Source organism: Bactrocera neohumeralis, chromosome 5 (assembly GCF_024586455.1).
Source record: "Bactrocera neohumeralis isolate Rockhampton chromosome 5, APGP_CSIRO_Bneo_wtdbg2-racon-allhic-juicebox.fasta_v2, whole genome shotgun sequence".
NCBI lineage: Eukaryota > Metazoa > Arthropoda > Insecta > Diptera > Tephritidae > Bactrocera > Bactrocera neohumeralis.
Window position 1 is genome coordinate 12,140,300 of NC_065922.1, and position 21,705 is coordinate 12,162,004.

The following is a 21,705-nucleotide window of genomic DNA, read 5'->3' on the forward strand; positions in this document are numbered from 1 at the left end:
CAACAACATGCATACACATTTATGTAATCATTTGTAACTTAACTAGTTTTCGCCACAACCAGCAATTTTCAATTTCCTTCGAGCTTTACTCAATAAATTAGTTCTAAAAAAGTTGCACGAAGGCAAGTTTCTTAGATGCCGCCCTATTAAAAAATCATCAATTATTATTAAATGAAAATTGCCACCTTCAGCACACATAAATACATATGTATATACATATATGCCGTATTACACGAAAAACTTGCGCCAAACTATTTAGGCAAAAGGCCCAGCAAAAAAAAAGGACGGTAACTTCGGTTGCAAAGAAGCTATGCCCTTCACAAATGAAAAAGTATAACTTGATTGTGATCGATCAGTTTGTATGGCAGCTATATGATATAGTGATCCGATCTCAAACATTTTTTCAGAGATTATAACGCTGACTGGAATAATAATCTATGTCAAATTTCGTGACGATACCTTGTCAAATAAAAAGTTTTTCATACAAGGATTTGATGTTGTTGGGCAGTTTGTATGGCAGCTGTATGATATAGTGATCCGATCTCAAACACTTTTTCAGAGATTATAACGCTGACTGGAATAATAATCTATGTCAAATTTCGTGACGATACCTTGTCAAATAAAAAAGTTTTTCATACAAGGATTTGATGTTGTTCGTCAGTTTGTATGGCAGCTATATAACATAGTAATCCGATCAGTACAGTTTGTTGAGATGTTATAGTGTAGTACTTGAAAATATTCTATGCCAAATTTCGTGAAGATATCTCGTCATATAAAAAAGTTTTCCATACAAGGACTTGATATTGTTCGTCAGTTTGTATGGCAGCTATATGATATAGTGATCTGATCTCAAACATCTTTTCGGAGATTGTAACGGTGACTGAAATAATAATTTACGTAAAATGTCGTGACGATACCTTGTCATATATAAAATTTTTCCTATAAGGACTCGATGTTGTTCGTCAGTTTGTATGGCAGCTATATGATATAGTGGTCCGATATGAACAATTTTTCGGAGAATGCTATATTATTTTAGATAATAATCCATGCCAAATTTCGTGAAGATATCTTGTCAAATATAAAAGTTTTCCATACAAGGACTTGGTATGTTGTTCGTCAGTTTGTATGGTAGCTATATGATATAGTGGTCCGATCTCAAACATTTTTTCGGAGATTGTAACGGTGACTGAAATAATAATTTATGTCAAATGTCGTGACGATACCTCGACATATATAAAATTTTTCCTATAAGGACTCGATGTTGTTCGTCAGTTTGTATGGCAGCTATATGATATAGTCGTCCGATAAGAACAATTTCTTCGGATATTATTCCGTGGCCTTGTAGAATAATCCATACCAAATTTCGTGAAGATATCTTGTCATATAAAAAAGTTTTCCATACAACGATTTGATTCTGATCGTTCTGTTTGTAAGGAATCTATATGCTAAAGTGGCCCGATCTAAAAAATTTTCTCGGATATAGTAGTCTTGCTTAAGACAATGATCTACGCTAAATTTCGTAAAAATATCTTGTCATATGAAAAAGTTTTCCATACAAGGACTTCAGTTTGATCGGTTAGTTTATTTGGTAGCTATGTGTTATAGTAGTCCGATCCGAATAGTTTCCTTGAGAATTGTAGCGATGCCTTGAAAAATGATCTTTGCTGAATTTCGTAAAAATATCTCGTCAAATAAAAAAGTTTTTCTTACAAAGATTTCAGTTGGGTCGGTCCGTTTGTAAGACAGCTATAAGCTAAAGTTGTTCGATATCGGCGATTCCGACAAATAAGCAGCCTCTCTAAAACTGAGGAACCAGTTCACTTTATAGGACCTCTGACTTTTCATTTTGGTGTTAATATACCCTGTTCAAGGTATAAAAGAAAACCAAAAAATAAGCACAAAACTATCGAAAAATTACCAGCAGCGCGCACAAAAAGGTTAGAGAACTCTTCAATTGCCGTTTAGGTTAGGTGCTGCCACCGACGCCGCCATTATAACGGACAGTTGGGTAGTTGCCTCTAGCGCCTTGTTAGAGTGGCCACTGATTTGTTGCTGGCAGCACGCCAAATATTGATTCTCGAGCAAACTCGCAAAGCTTTAAAATTTGGCAGCTAACTCACTGCCATGAAGCCATGAATATCCTGCTGATGCCGAGCGTTTGAAAGTGTCATGAATTTTTATTTGGAAGCTTACCGAAAAAGGGTTTGGCTTTGAGACACTGCTGAGGAAAGCGAAAATTGTGCAAGAATATGAGAATTGTTGTATGTGCTTTTTGCTTTTGCAAATGCAAAATAGATTGCTTACACATTTAATTTATATTAAAGAGTGCACTGATGTGGGGCAGTTTATAAATTGATTGAATTTAGCTTTGGTATACATAGTTAATACCAAAAGTGAGTTCACGTGCTTAGAAATTTAAGGATGTAATCAGTTTTTAGTGGGTGGCCAGGTTTTCGGGGTTTCGGATTAGTTTCGTCAGCCCAGCCAAATATTGGATAAGAATATATAAACAAATAACAGTACAACTGAACTCTATTCGAAGAGCAAATTTTGTACTGATATCAAAACGTCTTTCTTTTAAAGCTTACCTTCGCCTTAAATAAATTATTTTTGTTATTGTTTGAACTTACGGTTTTTGGCAAAATTCGACCTGGGCCTTATTGGACTATACATCCGGTAAAAGTTTACTCGGGCGCTATCTGGAGGAAATTACTTTTTCAGACTTATACTTGCAAGGATTCTATAACGATTCTAAATTATTTCAGTAAAACTTTCAAAGTCACCTAGGGTTTGCAACCTCGAAGTGTATTTAATTCTACATCGGCACTTGTTCGATGTTTTTTAAGGCAGCTTAAAGATATAAAAAAAGAAAGATCGCCTTTTTCATTTGGATTGTTATGAGATATGTTCATTCGACCACTGTTGCCGAATTTATTGTTTTTAATGGTTTTTGTGTTCTTTTAATTATTTTTGTTGTTGTTGTATTGGGTTTGGCAAAAATTCTTCTTAGCTATATACTCCGCGCGGGTGTCATGTGCTGCTTACAATGTCATGATGTCAATCTTGCTCCTGTCAGAGTCATTACATTGCAGGCAGACGGCTCCTAGAAGGCTGACCAATATTTTCCCAATCATCCCTTATGTTGGACTGCTTTATATGCATCCTCAGAAGTAGGTGAATGGGTAATACAACGGACATTGCTAATGAAGTACCTGGCGGTAGGTATAAAACGCTAGGGGCAGAGACTCCCGAATCAAAAACTCAACATGGAGAACAAGAAAGCAACGAAACGAACTGGGATACCAGTCCAAACGTCGGTGGGAGACGAGGCTGCTTCTTCCACTCCACTGCAACGGGAGCAGGTTGCTGTGGTTGTAGTACTAATACCAAACCAGCTTTACAGCGCACGGACGCCTCGGTTCATGAAGTCTCGTACCCAGAAAGCGCTGTAAGCATTAACGGAAAAAAGTAGGAAGAGCTTCTTCACTCTTCTGTGCAGACGACCGAGGGTTCCAACTTTGCCAACAAGAGAGGGACCCGGAAGAAACCGAAAAGTAGGGGTTGAATGCAAAAGCGAGGTGCAAGGCGGCGGTCGGAATATGCAACCATCCCGAGTCACAGTTCGCCACTCGAAACTGGTGTAATGCTTCGGATCCAGCGTAAACTAATCGCATTCTGGAGCATATCGCTGAAGGCAGCGTTTGACGGAGAGCGAATATTAGTAATATTTTTTTCGATAGGTGGCAACTCTCATACAAAAACGTTTCAAATCTAATTTTTTCGGGAAGACTTGCTTAAACGTTCTTGTTAAAATTTATTTTTGGTTTTACTTTCATGGATAGGTGGCAACCTTTTGAAAAAAATATGTTCAAAACGAAGATGCCAGTATACTTTTCATTTGCTATACATGTCGCAATTGTTAGTTTTGCCTTACTTCTTTCGGATATGATAATTTTACTTGGTCATATATAGATCTAAAGTTAGGCCACCGACAGAGAACTCCCAAATTAAAAAAAATAAAACTTTTAAGGAATTTTATTAAATTCAAATATGAAAAAAACCGCCAAAAAATTTTGTGTTATCATAGAAGTTACCAAATATTACACATAAAACAATAAGAACAAAAATTGGAGGAAGCTCTCAAAGCTCTAAAGAGTCTTCTAAATAATATACAAAATATATAATATTGTCCAATTTCACTAAAAGTCAATATTTAAGACTTCACCTGCTTCATTAAATATTAATAAAACTTTAAACTCCAATCAAAAGTAGCACACAAGCCACACAACCAGCCGCGCAAATTACCAAACTTTAGTGATTTCTAAAACAATATTGAGAATATTTCTATTATTTTGTGAAAAGCACTCCGCAGCACCATCATAGCAGCATCTTTAAGTTCGAGCTAACATATTAAAGTATGTTAGTAGTTAAGTTTTCATTAAGTCCTGTCGCACACTTTCTTTTGTCGGTCCATTTCGAATTCTTTCATTAAATTGTTCGGCGGCAGCATGTGCGTTTGATGGCAACTCCGGCAGGATTTTACATACCGAATTGCTATGTACCAGGTGGCGAATGGAGGCGAGACATACTCACATGCTAGTTAGTAATGTTCTCTGCCAAAAGTGCGTAACTACATTTTAGTAAGTTTTGAGTTTAAACTACTTATTAGTGAAGGTTTGACAAACATATAAACAGATGATCCGATGTTCTTTTTAATTTTAGATTAAGTGTGCGTAACTACAATAAGTTCTCGCTGTTTGTTAATAGTTGGCTCCAGCAGTTAATGGTGATCGATTTTGATGTATCCAAAACATGATAAACTTAAGGTAGATATCAGAAAAAGAAACTTCATTTTCACATTAGTGACTATGTGTCATATACTTTTGGTATATGTCGGATTTTTTGCACAATATTCGTCATTTGCGGGAAATGCTGATTTTCTTATTTAGTCAAAGAAATCGGCGGCTAAAGCCATCATCAGTAACTCCAAAAAGTTTACGGAGGATTCATGACTGGGAGTCACCCACCAAAGCATTTCAAAGCGATTAAATGTGCTGGAAATGATTCAGAAACAAGAAACTCCACAAAATTTACGTAGGCTTCAGGATTGCGCCAAACCCGTTAAAACCGACTTGGACCGACTATTGCACCGTCCGATTATTATTTGTTCCGTTTGATGAAGCATCGTCTGAAGCAGTTCTATTTAAAAGACGGCATCGAAAAATGCCTTGATTCCTGAATAGCATCACAAGATGAACACTTTTACCGTAATGGTATTCGAGCTTTGCCCGTAAGCTGGCAAAAGTTGTGGTTAGCTATGGTCAATACTGTGAATAATTCATTTATAAGCATTTTCTTACAATATCGAGAACTTAGTAGCGCACTTAATACCTACATATTTGTGGGTGCTAACATTCATTGGGGGATCTTTCGTTCGATGCTGAATCTCAGGTATCATATGGTGAAATTTTCGCTTTATCTGTCTATAAGCACACATGGTATCAATCTTAGTGAAACGCTTCCGATCGAGGTCTTTTCTATGTGGGACTGGCGATCTCGCTTGAGTGGACTCAATATTGTTATTAATCGAAGGACTAGTCAAAATTTTGTTTTTTGACAAATGACGATTCCCAAAAAAAGGCTTTTTCTGTGAAAAATTTGCTCTGCACTTGAGTGAATAAAGAAATCGAAATTATTTTCAAAGATATTCCTTCGTTTATTTTCTGACAAATATACCTTGTCTTGTCTAATCTTCTGAAAATTTCAAGTCGGTGGCTCCAGAAGTTTTGCAGAAATTTTCTTCACCGGCTCTGGAAACAGCGTTCTGAGAAAAATGCGCCTAAAGATTTGGAAGGCGATTACATTTTTTACAAATACGCGCACATCTCCTAAACTATTTGGCGGATAAGCTTAAAATTTTCGGAGTATATACTCAAATATTCCATATATATGCGATAAAAAATTTATTTTTTGAAATTCACAAATATATATAGCGTTTTAAGAGTTAACCTCAACAAATCTCGTTATCTATGTTTTCGAAAGACTCGATAAAAATATGCATCTATGAAGTTTAATTTCAAAACCAGCCATAATGAACTTATGTACTTATTCGTATAAACACGAAAGTCTTGAGGCAACATATGCATACAATTGAAAGCTTATTTTGAGGCAGCTTGACTACTGGAATCAGCTTATTGCAAATATCACAAATTTCTTTCTCCACGAAACAGTGGCAAATTAGGCTACAGAAAACTTTAATAAACACCGACTGCCTGCTTAATGTCTGCTGTCTAGAGCGGCAAAGTGCGTAACTAGGCTGCCACAATTGCAACACACTTAAACTACTTTTATATATATTTGTATGTATGTATTTGTGTTTATATGAACGAAGATATCTCCGAAAATCTCCGCACCTAATGCTATACTTAATTCAACTCCACTGCCCATTAAGGGGACCTATTCCCGTGTTGCATATGACAGCATGACAACAAATGATATGTTGTCTTTTGGCATTTTTATAGGCGCCATACAAACACATGCGCACTCACACACACAAGCTCAGCAGCTAAGTTGTCACAACGCGCAACAAAACACACGTTAATGGCTGTCCTTTGCAGAGCTGGTCAAGGCGATTTACTTAAGCACTTATACACGTGTAGAGTTGGTGGTTGATGGTGTGCGCTGGTGTGAAGTGCTACTGGAGACTTTGTATAATTTGAAATTATGCCAAAAATTGCGCTTGCCACACGGAACTCGTACTTCTTCGACATTGGTGGACAGTAAAAAGCTGTCATAGTTAGGCTTTCCACCGACTTTTTTAATATAATTTTTTGTTATTTTTGTTATCTGTCTTCTTATGAGAAAAAGTAGCGTTATTGTTGCCACCGAAATTGCAGGCACTTGCGTTTATTCCTCAATTTGCAACTTTTAACTGCTTACACAGAAATGTTTAATATATATGCATGTAAAGGAATAGTAGGGTGGTCCCTAAGCATAAAAAAAACATTTTTTAGAGTATATTCTTCCGTAGCAGTATGATGTGCCAAGATCTTAACAACACGCTTCAGTTAAATTGAAATTGAAAAATAACTCGTTTCAGTTGAGTTGAAATTGAAACAACTGAAATTTAAAACAGAAATTTGACATAACCAGCGGAAATAGAAAAATTGTCAAAAAAAGTTGAGTTGTCAACGTCGTACAAATTTTTTTATGTATTTGTTTACAACTCTTGTCAAAAAAGTTGAGTTGTCAACGTCGTACAAATTTGTTTATATATTTGCTTACAACTCTTGTTAAAAAAGTTTAGTTGTCATCATCGTACAACGTTTTTTTCTATTCCCGCTTACAAGTCTTGTCAAAAAAATTGAGTTGTCAACGTTGTACAACCTTTTTTCTAACTTCGTTTACAACTTTTGTCAAAAAAGTTGAATTGTCAACGTCGTACAAGTTTTTTTATGTATTTGCTTACAACTCTTGTCAAAAAAGTTGAGTTGTCAACGTCGTACAACAATTTTCTCAATATTCGCTCACAACTTTTGACAAAAAAGGTGAGTCGTCAACGTCGTACAACTTTTTTTTATATATTTGCTTACAACTCTTGTCAAAAAAGTTGAGTTGCCACTGTCGTACAACTATTTTCTCTATATTCGTTTACAACTCTTGTCAAAAAAGTTGAGTTGTCAACGTCGTACAACATATTTTCTAACTTCGTTTACAAGTCTTGTCAAAAAAGGTGAGTTGTCAACGTCGTACAAGTTTTTTTATTTATTTGCTTACAACTCTTGTCAAAAAAGTTGAGTTGTTACCGCTAATATGAAATTCTAATATTTCAACTGAAATGCAGTTGAGTGCTAAACCTTAAAAGGCAGGTGAAGTTGTGTTATTGCCTATTGCACTATATTCAAAAAAAAAAAAAGCTACGAGTAATGTTACTTCAAATTTGACAGCTAGAAGTTAATCTTCACTCTTTTGAAATGAGCACCGAGATGTAGGTATGCTATCTTCATCTAAGGCTTTATTTCACTTCACAATTGAGAATTACAAAATCAGTTTAAAATCCTTTCCCTAAGCACCACCCTAACGCGTTTATAGCATATTGTACTTTTGATCCTTTGCTATTTGCTCTGCTGGCAGCGGAATTACTCGCTCTTCTTTACTCTGGTAACAACTCATCTCGCAGAATCCCGTTTGGCTCGTTCAGCGCTTTGTGTTGTTGTTTATGCTATTACTTTCTATCGTCTGGCACAAAGTGTTTTTTCGCCAAAAAAAAGGAAAATGTAAATATAAAAAATAACGGTAAAATCATAAATTGCTATTAATTTGAATTTCCTCCGTTTTCCGACCTGCCTCACAATTCCCACGCACAAATTCTCTACAAATATGTTTGTTGCAAAGCGCTTCTGGGTATAATGCGTCGCTGGAGAACGGTAGATATTTATATGCCATTAGCGGTGGCTTTTATGTGATTTAATAATGGGAATTGAATATTTGAACAACCGCTAAAGCAGTCAGATATTATTATTTAATTATGCTACTCGTATAAATTTGCCATTAGAAAATTTTAATCTTCCTCTGCAGATGGTGGTGGTGGTGTAGATATGTATTTGTCAACCTGCATCTGTTTGTAATGGGCAATAATTTGAAAATTTAATAATTTGGATGTTTAAAGATTTTAATTTTTAAGTTAGAGTTGTATTTAAATTGTTTAAAGAACTAATACCAGAAAAATTTCAAAACTCAAAGTTGGTGAATGTGTTGAAAAAGGCACCTTAATAAATAAATTTCATGAAATCTATGCCGCTATGTCTGAATTTGGTATCTCTGCAAAGCTAATATGGCTGTGTAAGCTGACGTTGAGCAACACCAAAAGCTCCGTCAGGATCGGGAAGGACCTTTCCGAGCCATTCGATACCAAACGAGGTTTCAGACAAGGCGACTCCCTATCGTGCGACTTCTTCAATCACTTGCTGGAGAAAATAATTCAAGCTGCAGAGCTAAATAGAGAGGGTACGATCTTCCATAAGATCATATCATCTTGGAACCAGCCCTAACACCAATTACAATATCAGCCTTGAAATACAAGGCAGAATCACACTTCCCAACAGTACTACATTGGACTGAGTACGTAATTGAGAAGTAAAGTCCTCTCCTGACGAACAAAGACCAAACTCGATAAGTCACTCATCATTCCCGCCCTGCCATATGTTGCAGAGGAATGGACAATGACATCAACTCATGAGTCGGCCTTAGCAGTGTTCGAGAGAAAAGTTTTGTGAAAGATTTATGGTCTTTTGCGCATTGGCAACGAGTACCGCAGTCGATGGAACGATGAGCTGTAAATGGACATAGTTCAACGAATCAAAAGACAGCGGATGCGCTGGCTAGGTCATGTCGTCCGAATGGATGAAAACACTCCAGCTTTGAGAGTATTCAACGCAATACCCGCCGGTAGAAGCAGAGGAAGAGGAGGACCTCCACTCCGTTGGAGAGATCAGGTGGAGAAGGAGCTGGCTGCACTTGGTGAAGAAGAAGTGAAATCTTTTTGAATAGGATAACTCCCAACAATTATTTGTTAGGAAAACTTTAAAAAACCTGTTATAATAAATGGATATATAAGCTTTGGTTATTTGGAAGAGCCATTAGTTCGAGTTCAGGAAGATCTGTGAGAAATATGTGTCTGTAAATGCGATACTGTGGTATGAGAAACCAAAACCCTAGGGAATATCTTTAGAAGTTCAAACCTCCCAAAACACAATTTAGTCAACTGAGATATTACAAGTTTTTTAGACACTTTCAGGAAGAATTGATTCGAGTTGAGTGTTCTTTTGACACTCGCTTACAAATTTAAGAGGCAATGTAAAAATGGGATATAAGTTTCGTTAGAGAGTTAATACATTTGGACACATACTGATACACCTAACCGAAACAGTTCCAGAAGATGTAATGCTGAAGAACATTTTTTTAGAAAAATATAGAGAATATCTACTTAGTAATATAGTACATTCTCTTACTTGATAATCTATATATCTTACGCGAAATTTGAAAAAAAACAGTTATCGGATCGGAAACCTTATAGTAACCATTAACCAATATTTGGGTAGAACTATATCAGTTTGGACCTAAGAGTGAGTACATTATTTAGCTAGTCACACTAACAATCTAAGCTCACATTTTTTGAAAATACCAATGTTACAGAAATGTTTGGCAAATCTGCTTTATCACGAACAGAAGTATTTGAGTGGAACAAAGCAGTCAGTGATAACATCGACAAAGTTCAAAATACAGGACTTGAAAATCGTCATGTGGGCATCAAAAAGATAGCAGAAGATCTCAACATTTCTTATGACTCGACTGAACACATTTTGGTTAATATTTTGGATATGAAGCGTGTCATTGCTACACTCGTATTAAAAGAACTGAATCTTTTGCAAAATGACGTCGAGTAGAGGTTGCAAAACAGCCGTAACATCGTAGCTAAGAACCCTAAATTCTTCAAACGCATCATTACTGGTAACGAAACATGGGCTTATGAATATGAGGTCGAAATTGTTCAACAATATAGCGAATGGTGAAGTAGCAAAAACCAAACATTCGATGTAAGCACTGAAGGTTATCTCAGCCGAGGCTTATAACAAGTGTATAGAAAATTGGATTTGGCGTTGGCTTAGGAGCTTATTATGAGGTCGATCAATTTTTTTTTATTATTATAAAATACGTGAAAATATGCTTTTTTGTCAATCCGGGATAAATTTTGATCACACGGATTCAGTGAAAGTTTACTTACTCCAGAAAATATACGTAACAATCAATAAAATTCTCCAAGCATGTTCTTGGAAATGTGGCGTTAGATTAGGTATATGGAAAGTACAAGTTCGTATATCCATTTGTACTATATACTATATTAGCAAATCCAATATTTGTTTCGAAATAGAGATGCCAAAAATTATTAACAACGCAATTTATTAGAAACCGCACAAAATGACACAATTAATTGAAAATTTATTGAGCGAAAATTAAAAATTTTCAAATACAAAATCGTGTTTAATTTATGTAAATAATTTGTAAAACTTGTGTACCGAAATGGAAAACTAATGTAACAGTTTACAAAAATAAACACATAAATTTGTAGAAATAACAAATAAATTAAAATGTATGGCACTATACGGGCCGTGACGAGCGCCGAGTACACAAATGACAGTCAAATGAGTGGAACGCGTCATTGCTGGCGGAGAAAATGTGCCGTCAGAGTTGTGTACAGTGGCTTTTAGGGAGGTCCTTAAATATACAAGTATGAAAGTAGTTTTTAAAGTAAATTTTCTAAATTACAAACGCAAAGCTGATACAGTCGGAGATATCAAATATAAAATTTGGTCCCAACTGAGTTAGTTAAATTCTACCGAAATGCGACAGTCTAAAACGGCGAAAAACAAAAAAAAAATTATAAAGAAAATTTGGTAGGTAGTTAGGTAAGAGTGCAGCCCCTTCCGGCTCAATTAGCGCTGGATGTGGCATTTTAAAACACTATCGTAGAACCTTGTAGCTTGATACCACGTTTCATTGTTCTGTTCAAATCATTTGGAGCTCCCAATTTTGCTATCTGTCGTTTGGTTATTCCCAACTGTTCTGATGTATTTGCTCAAATTGTGTATTTGGCTCTTCTTCTTGAACGTTCCTCACAGGCTCGGCATTGCTTCTGCCTCAGATTCGTCCAGAGATCCTTTCTCGCGGCATTGTCTCCGCCTCAGATTCGTTTAGACAGACTCCTGACTTGACAAATTCGTCTACTATTTCGTTGCTGAAAATATTCATAAATTCGGGAACCAAAAATTTGACCTGCCAGTGAGCTGAAAGCGTTTCTAAATTTGCTGGTCACACTGAAATTTATCTTCGACGACGACAACCGCCTAGTAATGCCGCCTATCTGTGTATATGGCAGCTTACTGTATTATCCATTATTTAGTAGAACTAACTGAGTTTGCCAGACGAATTGAGAGAGGGGGATATCAACATCGTAGGAGTATAGTATACCCACATTCCTACTCTGTCGTCCTTTCTTGAATCTGTCGGTATAGATTGAGCTAGTATTTTCTTCCTCTACTAAAACTCTTCACCATTTAAGTCCAAAGGGTATTCTCCCTTGGAAGTCACTATTGAAATCGAACCTTGGAAGGGTATAGTCTGATTTGTTTAGATTAGTTTCGAGCTGGTGCAAAATTTCGTTATGTCCACAACTCTTTCTCACTAATCTACTTAATTCTTATAGCAGAAAGTGTTGCCATTTTCCATATGAAAATGTTTATAGACAGTTGGTAACCAAGTATTTTTTTACTCTCGCAACAATGTTGCTAAGGAGAGTATTATAGTTTTGTTCACATAACGGTTGTTTGTAAGTCCTAAAACTAAAAGAGTCAGATATAGGGTTATATATACCAAAGTGATCAGGGTGACGAGTAGAGTTGAAATCCGGATGTCTGTCTGTCCGTCCGTCCGTCTGTCCGTGGAAGCTGTAACTTGAGTAAAAATTGAGATATCATGATGAAACTTGGTACACATATTTCTTGGCTCCATAAGAAGGTTAAGTTCGAAGACGGGCAAAATCGGCACACTGCCACGCCCACAAAATGGCGAAACCCGAAAACCTATAAAGTGTCATAACTAAGCCATAAATAAAGATATTAAAGTGAAATTTGGCACAAAGGATAGCATTAGGGAGGACAATATGTGGACGTAACTTTTTTGGAAAAGTGGGCGTGGCCCCGCCCGGAAAACTACTATAGCTATGTCAACCAAACTCTATAGAGTCATTTCCTTCAGGCATTTCCATATACAGTTCAAAAATGGAAGAAATCAGATAATAACCACGCCCACCTCCCATACAAAGGTTATGTTGAAAATCACTAAAAGTGCGTTAACCGACTAACAAAAAACGTCAGAAACACTAAATTTTACGGAGGAAATGGCAGAAGGAAGCTGCACCCAGGTTTTTTTTAAAAATTGAAAATGGGCGTGGCGTCGCCCACTTATGGACCAAAAACCATATCTCAGGAACTACTAGACTGATTTCAATGAAATTCGGTACGTAATATTTTCTCAACATTCTGATGACATGTAAGAAATATGGGTGAAATCGGTTCACAACTACGCCTTCTTCCAATATAACGCTATTTTGAATTCCATCTGATGCCTTCTCTGTATAATACGAGTATATATGTATATTAGGAACCAATGATGATAGCGGAATAAAACTTTACAAAAATACGGTATTTGAAAAATATGTAAATGACGGATATTGAAATCTCGATTATCACTTTATCATGCGACAGTATGAAATGTTTGGTGACACCAGAACTTAGCCCTTCCTTATTTGTTGTAGTTGAGTTTTGCCCAGAATTTCGATCGTTTTCGGCCTGGCAAAATTTGATTTTTGATCAGATCAAAACACTGGCAGGTGATTTAATGGAGAACTGTATACAGAACTTGCAGAATATTTGATAGTGATCGGATCTTTTGCTACAAGTAATGTTTGCAGCAAATTTGAAAAACACATTTATGACAAAACGCGTTTAAAGATAAACTGATTGCCCACACTTTAAAAGACAGTAAGTAAAAAATATGCAAAATACCATTTTAAAATTTTAGTATGTGATTTTTGAAGGTATAGATCTATCGATATATCGATATATGTAGAAGAATAAAGATTTATTAGAATTTTATTAGAATTTTTAAAAATTTCACATTAGGAATGATCCCTGAAAAAACTTTTCCATGGGCTTTCGACAATTATTTGAGAAGGAAATCTGCTGTTTGGAAATAAATTTTAATTTAGTTCAGTGACCAAAAAAGTGTAATAATAATAATTAATATTTGTTAGTTGCTCTATAGAAAAACTTGAACTCTGAACCAGTGTGACAAGGATAAATCGTAATGAATTCAGAACAATATTCATAATTAATATTGTTATTCCTAGTTTTACCCATTAAAGAGTACCTGAAAAAATTTATTCGGTTTCTAAGTACCAACCTAGTGTTTTTGAACATCTATATGCATATTATATGTATTTTTAGTTAATTATGCATACATATATACATAAACAGCACATCTGTGAGTACTATAATTTGCCTCACCGCAAAATTGAAAAACATTTCGTGAACACACGAAAATAATCGCAATAAAAACTATAAATATCCACACTAAAAACACGTCAATGATATTTCAGGCCAATGGCAGCCCAAAGGCTTGAAAAGAACAACAAAAAGCACGGCATGTTGTAATAATTTTTCAATTAAGGGCGGTTGGCAAGCTTTTCATGCAGCCAAAAACGCGTGTCTGAAAACACAATTATTCAATTGGCAAATGCGGATGGCATTTTGTGAATTTTAAAAGCCAAAAGAAAAACGGAAAAGGGAAATGTTCTAAATTGTTAAGCTGGCAATAAAATAAACGACAATCCACTCTTGTCAGCAGCAACAATTGTCGGCAATTCAGCCGTGCGCCGCGCTAATCGCCGCCAACAGCTGCAGTTGCCAAACTTTTTTAGCGCTGCTGGCGATGTGACGCTGCTTAAAATTAAACAAAAAAGCAAAAAAATTAAAATTTTAATTTATAATATTCTTTTTGCTGTGTGAACTTCACAGACATAAAATAAAAACGTTTTGATATCACTTAGCAGCACGAACGCCACGCGTTCCCCCAAATGGCGCTCACCTGCATTATTTATGTGGAAAATAGATTTTAATTTATTCAAATTCATTTCATTTTTTTTCGTAAAGTCAAATGAATAAATGTAGTGCATAGTCGGCGCTTGTTAAAAATACTTTGAATTTTATGTGCTCACATTTGGGCATTTAATGGTTTCTACGCTATTGCCTCGGCGATGTTCGGTGCTGGTGGATATACATATAGTAGTATTCTAATAACGGGTGATCCAAAGAAAGGTACTTTTTTCAATAACCTTTTTTTGACAGATCACTCGTGAGTCGTAGCAGCCTTAGCTGAAAGAGTACACGAAGACCGTGGAGAGTCGATTCGGCGCCATTCGCACCAACTCGGCATGACGTATGGAACGACTTGGCGCATTTTACGTCGAAATCTTAAATGGAAAGCGTGCCAAATACAGCTTGTGCAAGAACTGCAGTCGCTCGACCTTCCCAAGCGTCATCGCTCCGCGCTATGAGCACTTGAAAAGTTCTAAGAAGATTCGACGTTCTGGAGCCAAATTTGTTCAGCGAAGAGGCCCAATTCTGGCTTAATGGGTGTGTAAGGAAGCGAAATTGCCACATTTGAGACAAAGAGCAACCTGAAAAGATTCAAGAGCTACCATTTCATCCAGAAAAAAACAACGGTTTGCTGTGGTTTGTGGGCCGATGAGTTCATTGGTCCATATTTTTTCAAAAATTATGTCGGTGAGAGTGTAACCGTCAATGGCGACCGTTAACGCGCCATGATAACCGACTATTTGATGCCTGAAATTGAAGCTCGGGAACTCGGCGACCTTTGGCTTCAACAAGACGGCAGCACCTCCAACACATCGCATCAATCAATGGATTTATTGAGAGAATACTCCCGTGAGCAGATAATTTCACGTTTTGGGCCAGTCGATTGGCCACCAAGATCGTGTGATATCACACTGTACTCCTGTGAGAATATGTAAAGTCTAAAGTGCGGACGATCTCGTTTCGATTCAAGCCTTGGAGCAAAACTTCACGCGTGTCATTCGCCAGTTACCAGTCGAAATGCCCGAACGAGTCATCGAAAATAGGACTCAACGGAAGGACCATCTGAGACGTAGCCGCGGCCAACATTTGAAAGAGATAATCTTCAAAAAATAAATGCCAAAAGAATGTTCTTTCAAATGATAATAAACATTCTCCATTAAATTTGAAGTTTCTGTGTTTTTTCTTTAAAGAAGTAGGGAACCTCAAAATGTATCACCCTTTGATATTACTCTAATATTATTAGATATAAATATGTCAATATGTATATTCATTAAAATTCGCTTATAATTGCAACGAGTTAATTTAATAATTTCACATTTAGTTTGTAGGGTAATTTCGAATATTTCGTTGGCAATTCATGATCAAGGTGAGTCAGTTGTTTTTGGCCTTAGTCCAAGGCTGAATGAAATTTGCAACGTTTTCACAAAAATTTTACAGCCAATTATTGCAATTTTGTTTATTTAAAAATACACTTTTAATTGCATTCAACAAACATATATTTGTGTAATGAATGCTTTAAGTCACGCCAAATGTGTTCGAAAATATTTTGAATTCAAAAATACTCAAGTCAAATGCAACTAAATTTAAGGAATATTATGCATTTTTGACAGTTAATTACAGTTATGTGCTTGTACTGTGACAGTTTCATATTCAGAATTTATTTGGCTAAAAATAATGACAGTTTATTATTGGTTTTAGACGCGCAAAAAACGGAGAAAGTGGCGAAACGAACATGCAACTGGCATATGACACATAAAATGGCATAAATTTAATAAAGATGTTATGAATAGAAATTATACCACTACAATTACATAGATAAACTTTGGTAGTCAAACCAACTGGATAACTGTAAGATGTGGTTTTCGTGAGAAGAGAGCAGATATGGAGTATATTGAAGCAAGCAATGGCGAATCGAACACCACTATTGTATGTTTTATGAGCATTATGAGATTTGGAAATTACCGTACAAGATAGAAATTCATAAATTTTGATATCGTAAACAAAAGAAGTGATGAGACGCAATTCTTAAGAGGATACTTTTAATGATTGCAAAAATGTTAGGTATGAATGATGTTTAAAGATGGCAAGACGGAGATTTTTCAGAGTAGGTTTCAGAATAGGTCGGTAGATAATATCAGTAACTCAAAAGGCGATGCTGTTTGGAAAGCAAAGGATTTAGAAAAAGCGAAAGTTCGAGTTGAAAAGGAAGTCCTTGTTAAAACTTTTGGAAATTACTGATTCACAAGCAAACCCGCAAGTTTATCAGTAAGATTGGAAGAGCTCCGTCACATTCTAAGTCTAAGTTGGCGCTGGAGAAGTGTTTAGAAAGTAGTGACATGAATGCAACTAACTTTTTTAGTTTCTTAGCTAGTCATAAAAGCAACAGAAATCATGTTTAATTTAAGCCAAGTTAGGTTTCGCCATACATATACATATGTATACCTATTGGTCTTAAGTAATGCGAGTTGGTGGTGGTTCGGTTTAATTTGAGCTGAAATAGTACAACGTTTTTTGTGAAGTTTAAGGGAGCTTGATATCTAATTCTGATACTTCATTTAGGCTCTTGAACTGCGAAGCTCCGCGATATCTACGGCGAGTTCTAGATAATGCTGGACGGAAGCATAGGAGGTATTTCAGCGTCTCTGTCATGTTTATTTCCCCGAACTTTCTGTAGGATTAGATTAGGTTGGATGACTGATAAAAAATCACGCAATCCTTTGTGAAGCCATAGAAAAGAAGAACTCCTGTGTTCGAACTTATAAATTAGCAAAACGCTTAGTAGCCAATACAAATTTGCACAGGCGTTTAATTTCCACTCCAGGTCGTTGGGATGTTTGAAAGTATGCGCTCCCAAATGTCTAAGTATTGACCTCCCAAACGTAGGACAGTCAAGAAGGAAGTGTTGAGTTGTTTCCACCGAACTCTAAACAACTTCTGAGATGGCGTCTGGTAAGATTGCCGACCATACAGCATGGACGCTAAGAGGGCCTACCACACAACTAGGGGAGGGATCACTAGAACTCTTGCAATCGATCTTGGGTCAAAAGAATTTTGAGGCAGACCAAGCTTCCGTAAAGCAAAGCTATCTAGTAGTAGAACACAAGAATATACGGGAGCACCGACCCGCTCCCATTCCATTGTTAGCGGTTTTGAAGTTGCAGTTGATAGAGAGCTCCTGACAGCAAACTCCTCCACCAACTTTGCCCACAAGCTTTGACCCATCCGTAAAGAAGCTCACTACCCTTCTCCTCCAACGGCTTCTTCCCACCCACGACACCCTCGCCGGTATATGGGCAGAGTAGTAGCCGCCAGAGTTCGGTTTGGCGCCTCCATGATTCAAGTGATCCTGTACGAAGTCAAAGTGTGTGAGGCTTTCCGAGTGTTCAGTTACATGTTCTTTTGGGAACCCAGATTATCTGAGTCTGATAGCAACTTTCGCAGCCATACACCTTCCGACGATGTCTACGGGCAATATGTGCAGGATAGCGTTAAGTGCCATGGCTGGAGCGGACTTTAGTGCACCGCCGCCTATGTAACGCTTTCGGGTTGCTTTGCAAATGTGGTCTTTTCTAAAGCCCTTCATCAATCCAAAGAATACAATGGGCTTGACTATGGTGTCGTAGAACCAGTGGACTACTTTCGGTGTGAGACTCCATCTTTTATCAATGGCTCTTCTATAGTAGTTCAAGACAATCGATGCCTTTATTGCTCTCTCTTCGATATGCGGCTTCCATGAAAGCTTCCTATACAGGATGAGCCTAGATATTTTCCTATATCCGACGGCTGCAGATGGATGTAATAAAATAAAACCATACACCCCTTGACTACAAGACAAAAAATCCTTCCTTTTTTTTTAAAACTTTTACTATCATTTTCATATGAATAATCATACAAAGCACTTCCGGCATCAATAATGGAAAATCCTTGCTAGATAATATATTCCAATTTTGGTTATCAAAATTCATCGAAACAAAACTCGCTTGAATTAATCAGCAATGTGGTTCTAACACCTGCAACGGCACACGGCGGCATCATGGCTTGTTATTTAAACCTTCAATCGAACTCAATCGGCGGCGACCTTGCGCGTATCCTTGTAGCAGACACGGGTGAATGGCAAAACACCTGCATTGAGAAACACAACAACACAGCCACAGCAGCCGCATTAATCAGAACAAAACAAAATAATTAAAAGTTATTCAAACGAGCTGCGAGCTCCGAGCGGCGATGTTGTAGGTCAGACACCGCAAACAATAATAGACTTTATTGGCCAGACATTGTTTACAACGAACGCCAGCTGAAACACACACATTCACATACAAACACACCAGCGGGTAATACAACACCATTTTGGCGGCGGACAAATGTATGACTTTCAATACCGAAGGCACTCAACAGCCACGACATGTGAGTTTAGACATTCGAGCGTGTCATTCATTTTCAGGCATTGTCTCTGCCACGCACCCACACACCCACACACACGCACGAGTACCTGCAACCCTATGTACACCCCCAACTCCCACACAGATCAATTGAACTTACTCATTCTGCGCTGCCGGTGGCGTCCGCAGCAAAAAGCAGTCATCATCGAAACTCGAAACCTGCGTGACGTCGTCTAACGGCGTGGATGTGTCAATGTCTGCGCTGGCAGTTGGTTGCTGCGGCTCAGCGGTCAATGCTGTTAGCAGGCGGCTGTCATTGGCCCTGGCAACAGCCTGCAGACCGATGTCGGTTTCATCACTGTCTGATGCTGAGCTGTGGCAACTGTGGCTGCTGTGGTTGCTGCTGTGGTCCATATTATGTTTTTGTTGTTGCTGTTGTGGATGGCAGCCGTGCTGCTGGAGGCTGCAGTGCCCTTCATCATCATCATTCATCTCATTATCACTCGCATCCTCTTCCTCATCGCTTAAATGCAGCGGTGGCGCAAGTGGCAGCTGCAACTGCAGCGCTGGTCTCATATTAAGGCTGCAGGCGAGTGGTGTGCGTATGTGTGTTGTTGCAGTGGCTGGTGCGCTCTTATGACTTGGGCTGCTTGCCTGTAGCCTCGTTGTCAATTCGACATTCTGCCCGTCATTGCATGTCGCGCTGCTTGCTGCTGTTGTTACTGCAGCTGTTGTTGTTGCTTTTGCAGCTGTTGTTGTTGCTTTTGCAGCTGTTGTTGTTGCTTTTGCAGCTGCCGTGTCTATCCGTGCATTTGCGGCACAATCAAGGCTTTGTCTTCGCCCATAACAAGGACATTGTGCGTCAATCTCCGCCGGCATTGGGCAAATATTGGCGGTTGGCGCATCTTTGTACGCGGCGTACGCCGTGACGTATGAGCAACGTCGCGCCTCATTTCGCACATTCATTTTGTGTCAAGCGGCGGTGCTCGCGCGCGTTCACACACTTGTTCTGGCGCTGGCGGGTGGCGCGTTAATTGCTCTTTCAATTGACGTTTATTAGGGCACTTTTGATTTCGTGTTTGTTTTTGTTTTATTTATTCACCGCGCGCCTATTTGTTGCATTAATTATGACTTTAATTGTTTGCGGCGATTTAATTGCTTTAATGTGCTTTTTTGTTGTTATTGTACATACGTACTTATGTGAGTGTATGTGTACGTTGGTTAAAGGCGATTATTTGGCATATTTGTTTTGATTTCTATTGGAGATAAATATTTCTAAACAATAGCGTTGAGTATTCTAGGAATTTATCACCGTTGAAAGCAAATGTGCGGCTAATCAACCGAATTTAATTTTAAATTGAACAAAGAATTTCTCTCAAATTTGTTTTTCTAACAAAATTTCGTGTGCGGAATCATTGCGAACGTTGAAGAAGACTTACAGTGACTCAGTTTTATCAAAAACGCAAGCCAAAGAGTGGTACAAAGCCTTCAAAGACTGTCGAGGGATTGTTGAAGACATGTCTCGTTCAGGGCGACCTTCGACCTCTTCATCCAATGAAAATAATAAAAAAGTGAAAGATATGGTGCTTGAAAATTGTCAGGCGAGAAACGATAAGAGAGCTCGACACCACTCGCTTGTCCGTTCGAATGATATTGGTGGATATTTTGGGTATGAAACGCGTTCTTGCTCGACTAGAAATTATTTTCAAAAAGTGTACCATAAACAGATCTCTTTGGACATGCTTGATCGTGTGAATTCCGATCCCACATTAAGGGAGAGGAAGAAAGTGCCAATGAGACACGTGTTTATGAGTTTGACAGGCAAACAAGTCAACAGTCACCGGAATGGATGGAAAAACGAGCCAAACCAAAAAAAAAAAAACACTCCAAAGTCGCTCAAAAGTCATGCTGAGGCTGATTGTTTTTTTCGATATTCGTGGTTTGGTGTATCATGAATATGTTCTGGAGGGACAGATGGTTAGTAAGAAGTTCTATTTGGCCGTATTGCGGCGTTTACGTGAGAACATCCGTCGAAAACGGCCGAAATTGTGGCAGAACTATTCATGGATACACGATGATAATGCATCATCGCATGGTGCCACGATTGTGATCGAATTTAAAGACAAAAACGCAATGAATACGATCAACTACCGTATTTACCAAATTTTTCTTGTTCCACAAACTGAAATTGCCGCCAACGTTCCCGTGGAACAAGTTTTCAGTCGATTGAAGAGATAAAACAAAATTCGCTGAAGGAGCTGAAGGTCATACGAAAAAGTGTTTCGAGGACTGGAAAAATCGCTGGCATAAGCGTATAACATCTACTTTGAAGACGGCAAAATAAATATTGATACTTTCATACATATATACATATATATACAAGCACTAAACCAATAGAAACAAGAAAAAACGGCTGCACCGAAGCTAATATACCCTTCACAGGTGCATTTCTTTTAGTAACTATGTGTTCAGTTTGTATGGAAGCTATATGCTATAGTTAACCGATCTGAACAATTTTTTCGGAGATTACATTGTTGTCTTAGAAAATAATGTATACCAAATTTCGTGAATATACATATCTTGTCAAATGTGAAAGTTTTCCATACAGAACT

At 37.6% G+C, this 21,705-nt stretch overlaps 1 protein-coding gene and 1 long non-coding RNA gene across 9 annotated transcripts in view; one reads left to right on the top strand and one right to left on the bottom strand.

The window, feature by feature from the left end:
* The window catches only part of LOC126758095 (uncharacterized), a 317,225-nt gene extending 301,396 nt beyond the window's left edge, over positions 1-15,829 (top strand). The window contains exon 3 of the long non-coding RNA XR_007666820.1: positions 15,810-15,829. This is a non-coding gene — a long non-coding RNA (uncharacterized LOC126758095). The remainder of the gene's footprint in view (positions 1-15,809) is intronic.
* The window catches only part of LOC126758068 (cytosolic purine 5'-nucleotidase), a 103,574-nt gene that overhangs the window by 10,700 nt on the left and 71,169 nt on the right, over positions 1-21,705 (bottom strand). Inside the window, exon 1 of one of the 8 annotated variants that reach the window (XM_050472072.1) lies at positions 19,254-20,382. The exons of the other annotated variants lie outside the window; for them this stretch is intronic. Coding sequence (XP_050328029.1) covers positions 19,254-20,059 — 806 coding nt within the window. The 5' untranslated portion in view covers positions 20,060-20,382. Of the gene's footprint in view, positions 1-19,253; positions 20,383-21,705 lie in introns of those variants that run through there. 8 annotated transcript variants of the gene reach the window in all.